Source organism: Physella acuta, unplaced genomic scaffold, assembly GCF_028476545.2.
Source record: "Physella acuta isolate Inbredline_101_S28 unplaced genomic scaffold, ASM2847654v3 ptg000622l, whole genome shotgun sequence".
Classification (NCBI taxonomy): domain Eukaryota; kingdom Metazoa; phylum Mollusca; class Gastropoda; family Physidae; genus Physella; species Physella acuta.
In genome coordinates this window covers 536,564-557,180 of record NW_026732141.1, presented here as the reverse complement: position 1 = coordinate 557,180, position 20,617 = coordinate 536,564, and the positions used below count along the sequence as shown (strand labels likewise).

Genomic DNA, 20,617 nt, shown 5'->3' with positions numbered 1-20,617 from the left:
AGATGTCAGCAGGGTTGGGGGCTAGTTGTTATTTGTGTATGGAGTAAAAATACTTTAATAATATTTGTACTTGGAGCCAGTGTCAACTGTTTTAATCTACCCATGAGATATTATACATGCTTCATAAGAGGAGGGGATCGATCCACCACAAATAATAAACTCCCCCAGCTCACTTAGTGCCCCCCCCCCCCCTTTTCAATCCTCGGCTACACTGTTGACCAGTAGAATAATTAACTGCAGCAACCGACTTTACACTGATAGTAGTAATGTTTGAGTTAGTTCATAATATAGGCCTACAAGGTGAACCTTGTTTTCCAATGGATAACGGTCTGATACCTTAAAAAAAGACAGATAAAAGCCAGCTGTAGGTCATTTAGGCTTCGTCTCCTGGATATACAAGTGTTATGATCGTATCATCGTTAGTGATTATCTCTCTCTCTCTCTCCATTTAAATATATATATATATATATATATATATATATATATAGGCTATATATATATAAATATATATATATATATATATATATATATATATATATATATATATATATATATATATATATATATATATATATATATATATATATATATACATATATATAATTGTGTGTGTGTGTTGGTCTGTCTGTCTTGTATATGTGTGTGCATGAGTATCCATGTGTGTGTGTATTTAATCAACTTTATCTGGGTAGGCTCAAGGCCTAAAACTTTTGATATACTACATCAACCACTTGACCGTTATGTCAACCCCCCCCCCCCCCTCTCCCCTCCACTACAGATTCAACACGACCTACAACCATTTAGCGACGCCATCTGTTTCTTAGCTAGCCTCCCATTCCAGCTTGGCAAACAGACTGCCAGTTCGCTCCCTTGATCCGCCTAAATAGCCGCGTGAAATTGTGTTAAGCTCTGGGACGGACCCACATAATTCCAGAACTTTCCCAATCTGGTTAGCCTCATGGATGAAATTATTTGGATATTAGGGGCTGGGGCTATACGGAGAGGTGAGGGTGAGGGAGGAGTGTGAATGGGGGTAGGGGGGATATTACAACAGAACGGGCACTCGTAGGCTCGTCTCGGTGTTTCTAGGTTACGTAATGGGGTCAGTGTAGCAGTCTTAGAGTGTCTTGGACGGCCAAATTAGGGTCATATTTTGGCCATAGGGTGTCATGGATGGCCAACATATTGTCAGGCCAGCAGCTATATAGTGTAAGGCATAGCCCTAGAGTAGCATGTGAGCGGAACTGGACCAGATGAGTAAAGTTAGCACCAGATTAGCACAAGGTTAGCACCACATTAATATTAGCACTAGACTAGCACCAGGCTAACACCAGATAAGCACCAGATTAGCACCAGATTAGCACCAGTCGAGCACCAGTCTAGCACCGTGCTGCACTGCTATTAGACGCCTGAACAATATGCTGTGCTTATATCTTTCTCTTGTAGCTTAATTTCATTCCATAATCTGCATGTTAAAAGAATATCTCATTAGCGCCGCATTAAAGAAATCAATGTTTTAATTAGGTCGGATTCTTGTTATCTAATCTAATCTGTTTTAATTAGAACTGATTTATATAATTTAAGCCGTTTTGATTAGGCTTAATCATTCTTGTTTAATCTAAGCCGTTTTAATTATGATTGATTAGTTATTTATAGGGCTTTCTTATATTTTCAAACGTGTACGAGGCTTACATCTTCAGATAGACAGAGGTAGATCTGTTTCTTACATCCATTCGTTGTCTGGAGAAATATGAAAAGAAAATCTGTTCGCTTTTGGATTAATTATTTTTATTTTATTTTCTAAAGGAAAATTCTTGACAATGTTAATGAAAATTAACTTTGTTAAACGTTAATACAAGGAGGTAGGACTGGGCTGTATTGTGCTGTACTGTGTTAGGGCTGTACTGGGCTGTACTGTATAAAAACGGCTGTACTGGGCTGTACTGTATAAAGACGGCTGTACTGTATAAAGACGGCTGTACTGGGCTGTACTGTATAAAGACGGCTGTACTGGGCTGTACTGTATAAAGACGGCTGTACTGGCCTGTTCTGTATTAGGAAGGCTGTACTTTGCAGTACTGGGCTGTACTGGGCTGTGCTGTATAAGGACGGCTGTACTGGGCTGTACTGTATTTCGTAGTGTCGACGTGGGCTGAAAGTTAAGCTCAGTGTCCCTGATGTCACGTGGTCATTTGTAAAACCAATCAATTAATTATGGACGGCCAATTAAAACCAAATTTAACTAACGACGAATCGACCTATCGTCAGCCGTCCCAAAAAAATATGGTAGAGGGTCTGCGCTGATCTCATGACCTCGGGCTATCAGAGACAAGGAACTCCAGGAAATATGTAGTGCCAGACCGGTCAGAACCCCGGGGGTGGGGGAGTTGGGTTAAGGTCAAATGGGCGCTATTGATCGGCTATTGATGGCAACACTAAAGGAACAATCAACGAAAATCTCGACTTTCGTTCGCATTGTCATGGTCACATTTCCAAGTGGTCACAGTACTGTGGTAGTGTGGTAGTGGGGAGGGGTAAAGGGAGGGGAATTTTCTTTTCACTATCTCCCTGTGGGCAGGAAGGACATATTTTTATCGTTTCTCCTTTGAGGTGGGGTTGTCCAATTACTGGAGGGTTGTAGCCCTTGGTTCAGGGGGGTCAGTCCATGGTCGACGTCACGTGGCTCTCTAGACGGTTCCGGGGAAAGCTCTCGATTAAAAGATGACTGACCTGAGGTAATGGGTCATTGTACCACTGTAGTTAGACCTGATGGTTCAGTGTAGTAGTGTGCTCTAGGCAGTGGCGTAGCGAGGTCGGGTGTCACCCGGTGCGGCACTTAATGGTGTCGCCCCCCCCCTAACACATAACCTTCATACACAAAAAAAAACAACCACACATCATAACCTGGTATACCACACAACCCCACACCACAAACGACATAAACCACACACGACTCAACTTCCATACCACACAACCCTACATCACACATTCGCACACCATACAACTCCATACGGCAAAACTCGCACAACACAGCATCCAACCACCACTGCTCACAAACGCACACCACCCAACCCCTCACCATCCCCCCAACACACAACACTGACCTGAACTAAAGCTCTAAACATGACCTATCACACCCCCCCCCCCCCACACACACACATACAACACTGACCTGAACTAAAGCTCTAAACATGACCTATCACACCCCCCCCACACACACACATACAACACTGACCTGAACTAAAGCTCTAAACATGACCTATCACATACCCCCCACCCACCCACACACACACACACTTTGACTAACAAAAGACGTCAAAAATGTTTTACAATTGTTAGTAGCAGTGGCACTCTCAAGACCATCCACCTGGTGCCATACAACATCATTACATATACTTTCCGCAACCACATCAAGGATTCTTGAAATCATTTAAAATGACCAATTAATAGTGAAACATAATGCAATATTATAAATTATTGCATTGTCTCTGCGATATATAGTTATAAGTGTAAACAATCGGTCCGAGAAACTTGAGACAAAGAAAATGACATTATCCTTACAAAGGAGGGGACTAAACACTAGTTTTATAACAAACGAGCCGGCCCGCGGCATAACATACGCCGCTATTTAGTTGTTTCTAATTTTCAATAATTCATAATTTGTGAATTCGACAGTACCAACGCTGACACTGAAAATATTTCTTTAAAACACTATAAGTAGCTCGTTAAGGACCATAACCCCCCCCCCTTCCTTTCCCCCCCCCCCCCCCCCTACGTTTAAAATCGTTGGCTCTGCTTGTAAACATTTAGAGTGAACACAGCTCACTAAAACCATGTAGGGGTGGGGAGGTAGGGAGAGCGTTTGCAGCTTGTTTTCTAACGGCTCGAAGAAGAGAATTATATATATAGATACGGTAACGAACTATCCATGTATGCTCAAGTTTAAACGGTAAACTGAAATGTTAAATCTGTTCAGTTATATCCTATACTGTCCCGTGCTGCTGAGTGTGGATGTTACGTGGCGCGCCATGTGTAGGGTCAGGTCACACATCTTCTTGAAATAGTCTAAGGAAAAAAATGTTTCTCAAACATACAAAGTGAATCAATTTGAGAATGTCTTCAGCTAAGAGGAAATGTTAAGGGGAGGTAAATGTGAAATATGTTGACCAACAACATTAAAAGTAGATTACCGCCCCTGGGTTAAAAAAAACCCGATTGTTAACATTTTGACTAATAAACCTACAATGCATCCATATCAACAGAGCTAATAACTTGAAGTCGGTGATTGTAATTTATTAAGTGTCATTAGGTTATTAAAATGTTTCCCAATATTTATTTTTTTACTTTTCCATCACTTCAAATGTTTGCTTGCCAGTTAACTGCACGAATCACATATACACCTACATTCACGTGACAAGCTAATATATCATAACTCTACACTCCTACACATCTACACACCCTCACACCTACATACCTACATTCACGTGAAAGTCCACACACCTTTGTCATCCAATGAACATCTCACCTCTGGCTTTTGATCTCTGACCTTACATAAAGGTCATTTATCTTATACATCCAAGTGATGACCTCTAGTTTTCTGTAGCTTATGTTTTGTTTTTTTTCCTTTTGTTTTTACACTTTTTTTATCTGCTTTAAAATTTCGTTATTTATTGTGTATTTTGAAGTTTGAAACATGTTTTCCTATTTTTTTTTATTTACCTCACTTGCTTTAGTAATTCTAAATTTTAAAAATAATGATTTAGTCGACACCTAATTTTACTAAAATATTTGTTTAAAAGCCTGCTATGTACTGAGCGATCTTAGCTAGATATAAACCATACTCAGCATCCCCCTCTCTTTTTAATTTTTAACATCCCTGGTCGGATCCCCCCCCCCTCCCCCAGGTGTTAAAAATTCCGTGAACACCTGCTCACCGCCGTAATGACGGTCGTTGTGATCTAAGTTTACGACTGTTATAGTAAGAGCACTTCATCACGGAGTTAGCTTCTATGATGGGCTGTCAAACCCAGGTTGGTGCCTGTGAGGGTGCGAAGGGATCTTTGTTTGAAGGTTCTTCTTGTTGCACCACTAGTTGTGAGGGTGGGGATTTTAGAAGGCGGAACGAATGAATCCAATAACACACAGTTCAAGTTCAACTATAATTGTTCTTTATTAAAATGATATATATGTTCAAGTTTCTACCTAGCTGATCTACACTGTACTATTTACTTCTACTACTGACTGTTCATACCACATGCTACCTACTACTACGCACTCCCATGACCAATCCTAACACTAACTGTTCTCTACATTCTACATATTACGACCGTCTCTGACCGCTTCCTAACACCTTCTACCTTCGCTAGCTAATCATCATCTCCTAACTATCCACATTCTCGGCCGCTACCTAACAACTGCCGGCCTATCTCTCTACTGACCCACGCCTCAGTGGTCAGCTGACCGTCCCACGTGACCGGTCAGCCCTGTGCGCCCATTGGCCTCTCTAACCAACCAACTAGGCCTATAGTCTGTTTCTGCTAACCTATATCTGCTAAACATGTCTGACGTAATCTTGCGTCATCACATATCTCCCTCCCTTTCTGTAGCTGACAAATTATATTTTTCAGCGTCTGCTACAAATCTAATACATCAACAACTATCTATCTTACTACTCTATTCTATCCCTAACATCAATCATATAAATCAAATAAAAAATGGGACAGCACAGTTTACAAAAACATAAACTCTTGTGTCTGTGTTCTTGAAGAAATGTCATTGTTCTAGTTCCTGAAATCTTGTGGTGTGACTGGTGTCTCTGCTTGATAAAGTATGTCTATGTTTCATGGTATGTGTGAATCCAATCATGTGTAACTCAGTTCTGGCTAGGTTGTCGTGTACTGGCCTTGAGCTAATCTTAGTAGAATGTGTAACTGGTTGAACGGGCTCTGCGAGCAGTGTAAGTGTATGTGTAAGTGTTATGTAATTACTGGCGTTCCTCGGTGGTGGGTAGGTTGTGGCAAGTTTTGATGTAAATTCCCGTGAGGCGGGTGTATGCGTAACTTCGTTGGTCAATGTGATGACGCAACAATCTCAACGCTGGTTGAGACGTCCACGTAGAGTGGTTATACGATGAACTGGAGCTGTCTGATGCGGTGGCGAACAATGACGTAACGTTCCGGCGCTGGGAACTTGGACGATGGGTCGTCTACCCTTTGTATGTGCCGACGTAGGTGTACGTAGCTGGCGGTCTGTTATTCAATCCCAGTGCGGGGGCGAAGCGGTGGCGATGCGTCCGCTGTCTTGACCAGGGCAATTCTCTGTTCGGCAGGGCTGTTCGCTGTCCAGGTAATTCAACGTAATCAGGGTTTCAGGTGGCGGCACTCTTTGAAGTGTCGGCTTCATCTCGTCTCATTCTGAATAGCGCTGGTGGGTCTGAAATTGTATTACGAGACCATGAGCAATGGTTTTACGTGACCATTTTAGTGCCCGCGCAGACAAGTATTCAGACAGAGGTACCTTCCATTAAAAAAAACTCAATCCCAAATTTATACGTGCTGAACATTTGTCTGGCGGCATAAAAAACATAAAAAAATAACATTACAACATAACCAAATAAAAAATCAGTACACTCTAATCTAACAACAATCTGTAAAGCCTAATAAACTCAATAGACGTAAACACTACTAGAGCATAGAAATAGCTTCACAAAAAGAATAGACATGTGAGTGTATACCGTCATATAGTGGAGCAGCTCTCACTATCTGACTTTTGACGACTTAAACTGGCTTGCTTGACTTAATGACTGACTTCACTTATGACTTCAGTAACTTGACTGACTTCAGTAACTTTGACTAATTTCACTTTGACTTCAGTAACTTGACTGACTTCAATTTAACGACTGACTTCACTTTAACGACTGATTTCCTTTGACGACTGACTTAATTAGACCTCTCTGACTGACTTCGACGACATCACTTTGACGACTAATTTCACTTTAACGACTGATTCCACTTTGACGACTTCAACTTGACGACTAACTTCACTTTGAAGACTAACTTGACCTCGACGACTTCACTTCAATTCAACTTAAAAGACTTCACTGACCGACTTAAACTTCGACGACTTAAACGTCTTCACTTTGACTTCAAAGACTTCAATATGACTTCAAAGACTTCACTTTGACTTCAACAATTTCAATATGACTTCAAAGACTTTAACTTTGACTTCAACGACTTCAATATGACTTCAAAGACTTCACTTTGACTTCAACAACTTCAATATGACTTCAAAGACTTCACTTTGACTTCAACAACTTCAATATGACTTCAAAGACTTCAACGACATCACTTTGACTTCAAAGACTTCACTATAACTTCGACGATTTCACTTCTTCACTATGACCTCAACGACTTTATTATAACGTCAAAGACTTTTCTTTGACTGCAACATGACTTCAACTACGTCACTTATGACCTCAACTACGACTTCAACAACTTATTGACTGACTTGACTGACTTCAAATAACTTCTTTGACTTCAGTTCTGACTTATACTTCACTGACTTCAATAACACTATTGACTTCAGATTGACTACACTGACTTCGACTTCAACTATATCGACTTCACGCCGATTTTTTCGACTACTTAGATTAACACAAAAATACTCGACTTGACTTCACAATTATGTCCGTTGTTCAAAATCATTTATGGAGGCGGTCCGGGTCACATTCTTGGTCATGGGGTTGATGTTCTAGGGCAGTTGCGTGTTATCTATTTGTTTCTCCGATTCACTAGTTGTAACGCTAACTCTGCTTTTGTTCTTGACATTTCTTACTATCTTGACTATCTTGTTTTCTAACCTACTCTCTAAAGATGTTTCAAATTCTTCTTCTTTCTTGTCTAATGGTATGCCCTGTTTATAGCATTGAAACTCTGCCTCCATGGTTGTGTATGTGTATGTGTGTGTGTAGAGGAAAGTCAACAAAACTAAGGCAACAGGGCGTAACATAAGAATGTATAAGGCAGAAAAACCGCTGGCACAAGCTATCCAGCACGGCTCTAAACCCTAACGTTTAAAAAAAAATTTTGGAAGGTACTTATCTTTGTGAACATGGTGACAGTTCCCTTGTGTTGTTAATCCAAACTCGTTCCGGCTGAAGGAACCCGCTGTTGTGATGAGTTAGAGAAAGCAGTACACCAGTCGTACTCCGTCATGAGTAAACCGATATACGTTCTTTCCCGTCGTCGATCTGCGGTTCGTCCCGAGCTCCGCCAGTTGTGAGGGTACGGGTGTTTTTTTAAGATGCGGAACGAATGAATCCAATAACACACAGTTCAAGTTCAACTATAATTGTTCTTTATTAAAATGATATATATGTTCAAGTTTCTACCTAGCTGATCTACACTGTACTATTTACTTCTACTACTGACTGTTCATACCACATGCTACCTACTACTACGCACTCCCATGACCAATCCTAACACTAACTGTTCTCTACATTCTACATATTACGACCGTCTCTGACCGCTTCCTAACACCTTCTACCTTCGCTAGCTAATCATCATCTCCTAACTATCCACATTCTCGGCCGCTACCTAACAACTGCCGGCCTATCTCTCTACTGACCCACGCCTCAGTGGTCAGCTGACCGTCCCACGTGACCGGTCAGCCCTGTGCGCCCATTGGCCTCTCTAACCAACCAACTAGGCCTATAGTCTGTTTCTGCTAACCTATATCTGCTAAACATGTCTGACGTAATCTTGCGTCGTCACAGTGCCTCATATCAGAGGGTGTTTCAGACAAGTGTAGACTGGGATCAGACAACAAACCAGGTATAATTTTCTTCAATTGTAGACATTCAGCTTCAAACTTCTACTATCTCATAGCCTCTATACCAGGTATTTCGTAAACAAAAATGAAAATAGAAACCTTGTCAAAAATGTCTTCATGTAACAAGAAAATTTTTAAAAATCGTGTAAAAATGTTTAGAATTATTTAGATGCTAAAAAATTGTAAAAGTTATTAAATACTTTTTATTCACAACAAAAATAGAGCCAGAATATTTTACAACAATATCAATATCCATTGGCAATCACAAAATTTTTACAACAACATCAAATGTTCAGTGCAAACACGCAATTTAATCCCACTATCAAGGGTAAAGTATGGATACCCTTTCAAACCTGATGGTCCATAGGGGCGGATGAAGTAGAGTTCACGTGTTTCTCTGACCTAGCCTGCCATATAAACGCATAGTGTGGTCAGCATAAAGACCAGTCACATCTTCTTTCCCTAATGTGATTCCGGTACCCATTTTAGCTGGGTGGACTCGGTGAGTCAGGTACCCATTTTAGCTGGGTGGACTCGGTGAGTCAGGTACCCATTTTAGCTGGGTGGACTCGGTGAGTCAGGTACCCATTTTAGCTGGGTGGACTCAGTGAGTCAGGTACCCATTTTAGCTGGGTGGACTCGGTGAGTCAGGTACCCATTTTAGCTGGGTGAACTCAGTGAGTCAGGTACCCATTTTAGCTGGGTGGACTCACTAACGTCCTGTGAACTCGAGTTAGGGATTTGAACTCTAGACTTTGGTGTTAGCTGTCATCCGCTCTACTATTGAACCATGTCTTCGCATATCAAAAGGTTATTAATAAATTACATACATTTTCAAAAACATTTGAATGCATTATTACACATGAAATCATGTTATGTTATATATTTAAACGTTAACAATTAGATGTAATTAATTAATCAATTTGTTCAATGAAACATACATCTTGTCAATATAAAAATAATATATTACATAATTGTCTTCAGTTCAATGAAACATACATCATGTCAATATAAAAAAATATATATTACACAATTATCTTCAGTTCAGTGAGACAAATAGTCCATGTCAACAAACATTAACTCCTGCATTTATAATGCAGTTACAAACATTGAAATACTGATCAAACACGTTTAAATACTGATAAGTTTAACACATTAGTCTGACGCGTGTAAAGTTGTCTCTCTGGTTTTAAGCAGTTGTTGACACGTGACCCAATTCCCATGGAGTGATCCAAGAGTGACATATTCTATGTTCACACATCACATAGTGAAACTGATGTGTCAATGAGAGGCCATGTAGTAACCATAGCAACCAGAACTGACAAGAGTTCAGAACGTAGAATTGGCTGTGGAGATTTTAAAGCTCTTCAGCCTTGTTGATGGTCTCAAGTGAATGCAGCAATTGGCTATTTGTAAAGTATTTGAAGGTTTGTCTACACTCGGTATTGAAAGCAGTTGCCATGACGTAATTCTCACATATTGACTATATAAGGTAAGAGTATTCAGTAAATTGTGTTTATATAAAACAAGAACATAGTTTTTCTTCAAAGGAAGGTAAAATGACTGTCTTATACCTTTACTGCTAAACACGGAAATCGCGATTGAGTTATGAAAATAAACACCGAAATCATGATTATCGTATTAAGCTACACACGGAAATCAAGATTGTCCCTGGCAGTAATAAATGTTTGGGGTTGGGTATAGCTAATCACGTGACACCATTCAAACCTAGACAGCTGCCACGACCGGTACCACACCCCCACCCCCACAACCCTCACAGTGTGTCACGTGTGTGGGGAGTGGGGAGCGTTGAGTTACTCAGTCAATAAGGAACCAAATTCTCAGGTCCCGGGTCACGGGCTGCCTCAGGTACTCTAGGGTTAAATAGGTAGCACATGTAGAGTCTGACCTCAGGTAGCCCTAGACTCTAGGGTTACAGGTAGCACATGTAGAGTCTGACCTCAGGTAGCCCTAGACTCTAGGGTTACAGGTAGCACATGTAGAGTCTGACCTCAGGTAGCCCTAGACTCTAGGGTTACAGGTAGCACATGTAGAGTCTGACCTCAGGTAGCCCTAGACTCTAGGGTTACAGGTAGCACATGTAGAGTCTGACCTCAGGTAGCCCTAGACTCTAGGGTTACAGGTAGCACATGTAGAGTCTGACCTCAGGTAGCCCTAGACTCTAGGATTTAACAGGTAGCACATGTAGAGTCTGACCTCAGGTAGCCCTAGACTCTAGGGTAAAACAGGTAGCACATGTAGAGTCTGACCTCAGGTAGCCCTAGACTCTAGGGTAAAACAGGTAGCACATGTAGAGTCTGACCTCAGGTAGCCCTAGACTCTAGGGTAAAACAGGTAGCACATGCAGAGTCTGACCTCAGGTAGCCCTAGACTCTAGGGTAAAACAGGTAGCACATGTAGAGTCTGACCTCAGGTAGCCCTAGACTCTAGGGTAAAACAAGTAGCACATGTAGAGTCTGACCTCAGGTAGCCCTAGACTCTAGGGTAAAACAGGTAGCACATGTAGAGTCTGACCTCAGGTAGCCCTAGACTCTAGGGTAAAACAGGTAGCACGGTGAGAACACGTCACATGTAGAGTCTGACCTCAGGTGAATCTAACTCATGACATAAGCCCCAGAGAAGGACTAGTCCACCTTATATGTAGAATGTGACCTCAGCCGAATCTAACTCACAACACAAGTTCAAGGCCCCAGAGAAAGACGTCCACCTATAGTTGAAGGTTGTTTGAGAAAAAAACTGGCTATTTACATTCAATCCATAGAGTCAGATTTTTTTGTTATTTAATACAAGCGCCACCTAGAACTGCGCCATTTGTATTTAAACTTTCGCCTAGTACTTCACCATTTGTATCTGAACTTTAAACTAGTACAGCGCCATTTGTATCTGAACTTTCGCTTAGTACTGCGCCATTTTTATCTGAACTTTCGCCTAGAACTGCGCCATTTGTATCTGAACTTTCGCCTAGTACTGCGCCATTTGTATCTGAACTTTCGCCTAGTACTGCGCCATTTGTATCTGAACTTTCGCCTAGTACTGCGCCATTTGTATTTGAACTTACGCCTAGTACTGCGCCATTTGTATCTGAACTTTCGCCTAGTACTGCGCCATTTGTATCTGAACTTTCGCCTAGTACTGCGCCATTTGTATCTGAACTTTCGCCTAGTACTGCGCCATTTGTATCTGAACTTTCGCCTAGTACTGCGCCATTTGTATTTGAACTTACGCCTAGTACTGCGCCATTTGTATCTGAACTTTCGCCTAGTACTGCGCCATTTGTATCTGAACTTTCGCCTAGTACTGCGCCATTTGTATCTGAACTTTCGCCTAGTACTGCGCCATTTCTTTTCGCTGTATTTATCTTATTTTACGCTCAGCTCTGCGCTGTTTTTCTAACTTCAACAACAGCCAGTACTATGTGACGTCACTGGGCCATCAACACGTCGTCTCCTTGGTGATGTAACAAGACGGCCTATGCAGATAGTGATGGCTGTAGTTGTAACCGTTGATCTGATTGGTCGCCTGTTTGGGCAGGCAGTACTGCTGGCAGAAGGTCCGCTTGAAGGTGGCCCAGAACTTCTCGGAGAACCAGCAGTAGAGGATAAAGTTGCAGGAAGACTTGAGTGCCAGCAGAGAGTGGCAGACGTTACGGAACCACTTGTAGGACGACTCATTCGTCATACTTGGGTTCTCCTTGGGGTCATAGCTGCTCAGTGCTGTTATAAAGCTGTGGGGAGTTATAAATTGATGTTATAAAGCTGCGGGGAGTTATAAATTGATGGTTATAAATTGATGTTATAAAGCTGTGGGGAAGATATAAATTAATGTTAAAAAGCTGCGGGGGTTATAAATTAATGGTTATAAATTAATGTTATAAAGCTGCGGGGGTTATAAAATAATGTTATATAGATATAGGGAGTTGTAAATTAAAGGCTATAAACCTGTGGTCAGTTATAAATAGACGAGTATCTTAATTCCAAACTGTATCCAGGTATTAAATTCATTTTTCAAGGGGACCTACAGACTACAGATTTAACTTGTGATCTAAAGACCTACTGACCTTTAGGCGTAAGGACCTACTAACTTGTAGATTATCTTAGGTAAAGGATAAGGACCTGTGAACTTGACCTAATGACCTGTACAGCATGTAGGAAGTATGACATGATGACCTACTGACCTGTAGACCATGTAAGGCGAGTGGCAGACGAAGAAAGCGACGCTGACCTACTGACCTATAAACCTAATGTCCTACTGACCTGTAAACCATGTAGGGTGTGTGGCAGATGAAGAAAGCGACGCTGACCTACTGACCTATAAACCTAATGACCTAATGACCTACTGACCTGTAGACCATGTAGGGCGTGTGGCAGACGAAGAAAGCGATGATGACGCTGACCAGCATCATGGTGATCTTTAGCTCCTCCCTGGACACGACTGACCTGACCCTCAGGTCCCCACCCAGGTGGTACTGCAGGTACCTGGAGGAGCGCCGGATCTCCAGGATCAGACGGATGTTCAGTGCCATCAAGGTGCACAAAGGTAGGATCGTCATGATCACACCTGCCGATAGAAAACAATGACGTCATGATCACACCTGTTGACAGAAAACAATGACGTCATGATCACACCTGCCGATAGAAAACAATGACGTCATGATCACACCTGCCGACAGAAAACAATGACGTCATGATCACACCTGCCGATAGAAAACAATGACGTCATGATCACACCTGCCGACAGAAAACAATGACGTCATGATCACACCTGCCGATAGAAAACAATGACGTCATGATCACACCTGCCAATAGAAAACAATGACGTCATGATCACACCTGTTGACAGAAAACTATGACGTCATGATCACACCTGCCGATAAAATACAATGACGTCATGATCACACCTGCCGATAAAATACAATGACGTCATGATCACGCCTGCCGATAGAAAACTTCTTGTATGCTAATTGGCACCTGCAACACAAGTATGGAAGGTCAAACAAAGATTTAATGTCAGACTATACAAGCTATTTTACCAGTTCAAATCAGACTCTACAAGCTATTTTACGAGTTCAAAACCAAATGGAACATTTCAGGGTTTTATTGTGTTTGTTAAGGTTTATAGTATAAACCACATTCATAAAATAACGTAATGTCAATAAGGGTAAGAGTTAGGGGACAGGGGTCAAGGATCAGGGAGACAGGGTTAAGAGTTAAGTAGTATTAATGGTTTTAATCAGAGCAAATATGAAATAGACACCCCTAAAAGCCTTAATTTAACCACAGGCTAGACACCCCTAAAAGCCTTAATTTAACCACAGGCTAGACACCCCTAAAAGCCTTAATTTAACCACAGGCTAGACACCCCTAAAAGCCTTAATTTAACCACAGGCTAGACACCCCTAAAAGCCTTAATTTAACCACAGGCTAGACACCCCTAAAAGCCTTAATTTAACCACAGGCTAGACACCCCTAAAAGCCTTAATTTAACCACAGGCTAGACACCCCTAAAAGCCTTAATTTAACCACAGGCTAGACACCCCTAAAAGCCTTAATTTAACCACGGGCTAGACACCCCTATGTTAGACAAGGCCGTGACCTGACCTTGAACTTTATCCAGAAATCAGAGACCTTTCATTTCAATTCTTGGCTAGAAGGAAGTTAGGCCCACCTATGAGGTCAGACCGACCTGACAACGTACACAATCTCTCAACCTGATCATGTGACCACTTTGCGTCATAGCTTTGATGTGCTGTGTCACATGATACCGTCATCTGTCTTTGATAAACCGAGGCATTGTGGAGGGCGCACTTGTTTCTGAGAGAATGTGTGTGGGGGGGGGGGGGGCTGACTGTAAATATGTCTAACCTAGAGTACATTTGTCGTGCAGCAAGTATTTTGTGTCTTATGGCAAATTGGATCTCACAGGAAACATTTTGTCTGCCATCTCAGTTGTTTTCACGGAAAAGAGTAGCATTTGCTGATGAGTAGGTTGTTTAACTGTTTAACAGTGTACGTCCCACTTACTACTGTCGTCCTACTAACGGCTGACGTCCCACTAACGACTGACTCCCACTATCAACAGACGTCCATACTTACTTACTGACGTCCACCCTAACAACTGACGTCCCATTAGTAATTGACGTCCACACCAACAACTGATGTCCCACCAACAACTGACGTCCATACCAACAACTGACGTCCCACCAACGACTGACGTCCCACCAACGACTAACGTCCGTACATACGTTGACGTTGCTACTTACCAGTGACGATGTAAGTGTAGGCCCTGTCATCATAGACGTAGACCCAGGAGACGACGAGCTTTGTCTCGCCGTTAGTGAGTGGCGTGTAGCTGTACCTCAACTCAAAGAACTTGGGCGACCTCAGGACGAAGGCCACGAAGGTTAGGACACAGATGATGATCCGGGCACGCTTCACCTGCAGAAGGTAGGTCAAGGTCGTGACAGGGACAGGTGTCTCACAAAACATCAGCACAGATCTACATCTTTTGTCTTCGTCTAGAATCTAGTCTAGATATCTTGATCCACATGCTTATTGCGTACCATTCTAGACTAGATTCATCAAAGAAAAGTATCAACTTGTACAAAAAGATGAAACATGACTCTAACGACCTACCGTACAAATGTTCATAGCTCTCATGGGATGGCAAATGGCGATGTAGCGCTCTATGGCCAACATCACGGTCACGCCCACTGTCAGATACTGGAAGATGTCCATGAAGATAACTGGGGGGAGAGAGGAAACATGGTAGGGGTGGGGGTGTAATGGGGAGGGTGATGTGAGGGGAGAGAGGAAACTTGGTAGGGGCGGGGGTGTAATGGGGAGGGTGATGTGAGGGGAGAGAGGAAACATGGTAGGGGCGGGGGTGTAATGGGGGGGGGGAGAGGAAACATGGTAGGGGCGGGGGTGTAATGGGGGGGGGTGGTGGGGGGGAGAGAGGAAACATGGTTGGGGCAGGGGTGTAATGGGGGGGGGAGAGGAAACATGGTAGGGGCGGGGGTGTAATGGAGGGGGTGGGGGGGAGAGAGGAAACATGGTTGGGGCAGGGGTGTAATGGGGGGGGGGAGAGGAAACATGGTAGGGGCGGGGGTGTAATGGGGGGGAGAGGAAACATGGTAGGGGCGGGGGTGTAAGGGGGGAGGATACATGGTAGGGGCGGGGGTGTAATGGGGGGGGGTGCTGTTGGGGGAGAGGGGTAACATGGTTGGGGCGGGGGTGTAATGGGGGGGAGAGGAAACATGGTAGGGGCGGGGGTGTAATGGGGGAGGGTGATTGATGTGGGGGGGGGAGAGGAAACATGGTAGGGGCAGGGGTGTAATGGGGGGGATGTGAGGGGAGAGGGGAAACATGGTTGGGGCTGGGGTGTAATGGGGGGGGGAGAGGAAACATGGTAGGGGCAGGGGTGTAATGGGGGGGGGGTGATGTGGGGGGAGAGAGGAAACATGGTTGGAGCTGGGGTGTAATGGGGGGGGAGAGGAAACATGGTAGGGGCAGGGGTGTAATGGGGGGGGGGTGATGTGGGGGGAGAGGGGAAACATGGTTGGGGCTGGGGTGTAATGGGGGGGGGGGAGGAAACATGGTAGGGGCAGGGGTGTAATGGGGGGGGGGTGATGTGGGGGGAGAGGGGAAACATGGTTGGGGCTGGGGTGTAATGGGGGGGGGGGGGAGAGGAAACATGGTAGGGGCAGGGGTGTAATGGGGGGGTGATGTGGGGGGAGAGAGGAAACATGGTTGGTGCTGGGGTGTAATAGGGGGGAGCGGAAACATGGTAGGGGCAGGGGTGTAATGATGGGGGGAGAGGAAACATGGTAGGGGAGGGGGTGTAATGGGGGGGGGAGGAAACATGGTAGGGGCAGGGGTGTAATGGGGGGGGATGATGTGAGGTGAGGCACATGTTAGAGGCAGGGTGGGTGTGTGGGTGGGGTGTGGTAACTGAAGATGATAACTGTGAGAGACAGGAGGGTAGATAGTGTGGGTAGCTGGCATTAAAAGAAACAAGGTGCTGTGATGAAATACAGGGACTGTGTTTCTTCCAGAGTTTTTTCTCCGGGGGGTGGGGGGCAATTGATATTTTCGGGGTCGCGATTTTTCGGAGGGGGTGAACACTGGTAAAAGTATATATATTCTATATAAATTTCCATTTCGTTCGGGGGGAGGGGGACGTAGCCCCCCCCCCCCCCCCCCACTCCCCGAAGAAATGCTTGGAAGAGACACTGTACAGGGAAAACCCCAGCCTAGCGGGGGAGGGGTGGGGCGTACAAGGTGGAATGATAAGCCTAATGGGAAACTGAGAAATCGAACACTTTTCCACTTAAGAAAATCATTGGGATATCACCGACCCCCGGGGGGGGGGGGGGGGGGAGGGGGGGGATTAAGTCAATCAAAATCTGTCCGTATTTATCTTTCTGCACTTGTCTGCCTGAGTTCGTCATACACACGATGAATACCTCGATGTATTATTTACAGCAAATCTAGCCAAAATGATGGGAAAGTAAACTATACGCACTAGCCACATTGCCACTCGATATATTGCCGTAGTTTCATTTGCCATCGTTCAACTAACTTTTCTTTCTATTACTTTGTAATCTGATCATGTATTTTATTCTGTAAGCAGAAACTAAGTTTAATTAATTGAATTCTCACACCCAACAATCTGTGTAAACTTAGAAATGAAGTGGTATGTCGAAATATGTAAGCTTTATGTCGAAATGTGTTAGCTATATAATGTAGCTTTAACATCAAAATTTGTACGCTTGTATTATGAGCTCCATGCGTTATTTTTGAAGAGCAATGAGCTGTGATACTTCTGTTTAAAACGTGCTAAATTCTAGTGGTCTAAATAAAATGACGTTCTGCTTGTTTACTGAAGTTTACTAGAGTGATTTGTAGTTTTAAGGGCAGGGCAATATCATACCAAGAGTTAGACACTCTACTATGTTGATTTGACAAAAACTAAATCTTCCCTATAGTTTGTCAGTAACATCAGTGCTATAAAAACACAAGGACTAGGGTTCGAATCCTCCATTAGTTTGTCAGTAACTTAATTGCTATAAAAAAACAAGGCTAGGGTTCGAATCCCCCCTTTAGTTTGTCAGTAACATCAGTGTAATAAAAAACAAGGGCTAGGGTTCGAATCCTCCCTTACTTGAGTACTCTATGAAGATGGCGTTCTCGCTCCCCTGATAGAAGTGGCAGTCTGCTAACATCTCGACCAGGATGCGGGAGGAGAGAATGAGCAGGAAGAGCAGGTCAGCCACGGCCAAGGCCGTCAGGTAGCAGTTGGTGGACGTGCACATGGTCTTGCGGCTGAGCACTATCATGGTCAGCGTGATGCCAAGGATGCCACAGCAGCAGATGGTTGGCTCCAGGATGCTCTTCAGGAACCCGTTGGGTTTCTGGGTGGACAAAAGGTGGACATTAACTTTATGGGTGGACAAAATGTGGACATTTACTTTATGGGTGGACAAAAGGTGGACATTTACTTTGTGGGTGGACAAAAGGTGGACATTTACTTTGTGGGTGGACAAAAGGTGGACATTAACTTTCTAGGTGGACAAAAGGTGGACATTGACGTTCCAATTTGACAAAAGATGGACATTAACATGGTGTAAGGTGTGAACATGTCTAGACGATCTTAACCCAGACAAGTCATGCCTAGGTAGGTCAGGTTATAAACAAGTTACATCACTCCAGTCAACACCATCTGTCACTGACAGCTGTCACTGCCATCTAACATGCGTGACTGGCTAGAGAATGTCACAAACACATACTGAACATCACATATGCATATTTTAGCATAGATTAGTGCCGTTAACAGTGGTGTTAATTAAATCAGAGGCGGGAATGTCTCTCAGGGTTATCGAGGTCAAGGTCACTATTGTCAAGGTCACAATTGTTGTGAATGGAGTTGAAGCTTTAGTTGTGGGCTCTAACTAGGAAACATTTCATTTTCAGGCCAAAATTCCCACGGAGCAGATGCAGTAGATTTGATCAGTTTATCTGACCTCAGTCAATGGAGAGACAGTGCAATTAGCACTTTGTCTAATCAGTCTTACTTTCACCAACTGTAGCCAGGTACCCAACAGAGCTGGGGGGGGGGGGGGGGGGGAGGATCCATTACGTCATACGCACTGGAGCCCATCAGCCGAACTCGAGACATTCAGATTGGCAATCGTGCGCTGTTGCTCGACCACGAGCAGCTTACCAATGTCTCGTATGAGAAGGTCGGGAGTATCAAGGTCACGTATGTGAAGGTCGCCTGTTTCAAGGTCACATATGTTGTAGTTACGAGTGTCAAGGTCACGTATTTGAAGGTTGCCGGTGACAAGGTCACGTATATGAAGGTTGTCAGTGCCAATGTCACATGTGAAGGTCGCATGTGTCAAGGTCACGTATGTTAAGGTCGTCAGTGTGAAGGTCACGTATGTGAAGGTCGCTAGTGTCAAGGTCACGTGAAGCCCTCACCTCCATCTTGGCACATGAGTACCTAAACCAGGCCTCGCTGCTCATGTTTCCGACCTCGTCGTAGTCCACGTCCAGCAGCGAGTCCGTCATGACGTCACGCCCACCCGTGGGGGTGACGTCCTCCCCTGGGTCGCCGGGGTTCGAACCCAGGCCCGCCAAGAGTGAAGCTCCGGCGAAGGTTGTCGTCTCGTAACGGGAAACCCCGTTAGCCATCATGGTACTGTCTTGTTAGATCTCTTGGCCGTCTGATGCTGGGCGGCTGGACGACTGATGATGGACGACTGATGATGGACGACTGGTGATGGACGACTGGTGATGGACGACTGGTGATGGTGTACTGATGTTGGATGACTGATGTTGGTTGAATGGGGCTGAAAAGACAAAGGTTAATGATGTATGGATAAAGAAAGATGTTGGGTATTGTAACTTGGAAATACTTTATATGGAAAAATTATATAAATGCTTGAATTTTTTTTAAAAGTTCTCTAACAGAGGGCATTCTATAGGGAGACTACTATATAGGAAGGGCATCATACAGTTAGGGCATTATATTGGGACTGATAAGGATATATTGTTTGTCTAAATATCCTTAAAACTCTATGATTTCAGTTCAACGCCTTCTAGTTATCTTAGTCAAACTACGACCAGGAATATTCTCATGAAGATTTAAAAACAAATATTTGACAACTTCAGAAAAACTGTTTATCTCATGAAGATTTAAAAACAAATATTTGACAGCTTAAATTGTCTTGACCTTTCGACCTTTCGAACAGCTAAATTTTCAAATTGTATCCGAGCAATTTGTCTCCGTTTTTTGTTTATTAGCTTGTTGCCATGGTGATCTTGAGCAGACGTCTAGTTGTCAATTTTATTCATCAAAATTTGTCCAGTGGTTCTGCTTCAGAGAGGTCAACCGGTACAATTGTTAAATCGGTTCATATTTTTGTCAGGTCTAAAGAAACTGGATTTACGTTCTTTCTGTTTTTTTTTTGGGGGGGGGGGGATTATATGGTTTGAGGGGGGGGGGTATATGGTTTGAGGGGGGGGGGAGTTAAGTGAGGGGGGGGGGATTATATGGTTTGAGGGGGGGCGAGTTAAGTGAGGGGGGGGGGATTATATGGTTTGAGGGGGGGGGGTCGAGTTAAGTGAGGGTTGTTTTGTTGGGACGTGTATCTACCTGGTGCCAAACAAACCCCAGCAATAATTGAATTATATCGCAGAATTATGGGGCTGTTGATGTAAGCTTCAAAACACCATAACAATTTTTTTTATGAAAAACTTAGAGA

At 43.5% G+C, this 20,617-nt stretch overlaps 1 protein-coding gene across 2 annotated transcripts in view; it reads right to left on the bottom strand.

Moving 5' to 3' along the window:
- Positions 1-11,784: 11,784 nt before the first annotated feature.
- Positions 11,785-20,617, bottom strand: part of LOC131948086 (G-protein coupled receptor daf-37-like) — a 35,488-nt gene continuing 26,655 nt past the window's right edge. For both annotated transcript variants that reach the window (XM_059309593.1, XM_059309592.1), the window contains exons 2-7: positions 19,332-19,702; positions 18,013-18,262; positions 15,483-15,592; positions 15,110-15,284; positions 13,191-13,407; positions 11,785-12,574 (exon numbers count right to left, since the gene is read on the bottom strand). In XM_059309593.1, coding sequence (XP_059165576.1) covers positions 12,283-12,574; positions 13,191-13,407; positions 15,110-15,284; positions 15,483-15,592; positions 18,013-18,262; positions 19,332-19,547 — 1,260 coding nt within the window. In that variant the 5' untranslated portion in view covers positions 19,548-19,702 and the 3' untranslated portion in view covers positions 11,785-12,282. The remainder of the gene's footprint in view (positions 12,575-13,190; positions 13,408-15,109; positions 15,285-15,482; positions 15,593-18,012; positions 18,263-19,331; positions 19,703-20,617) is intronic.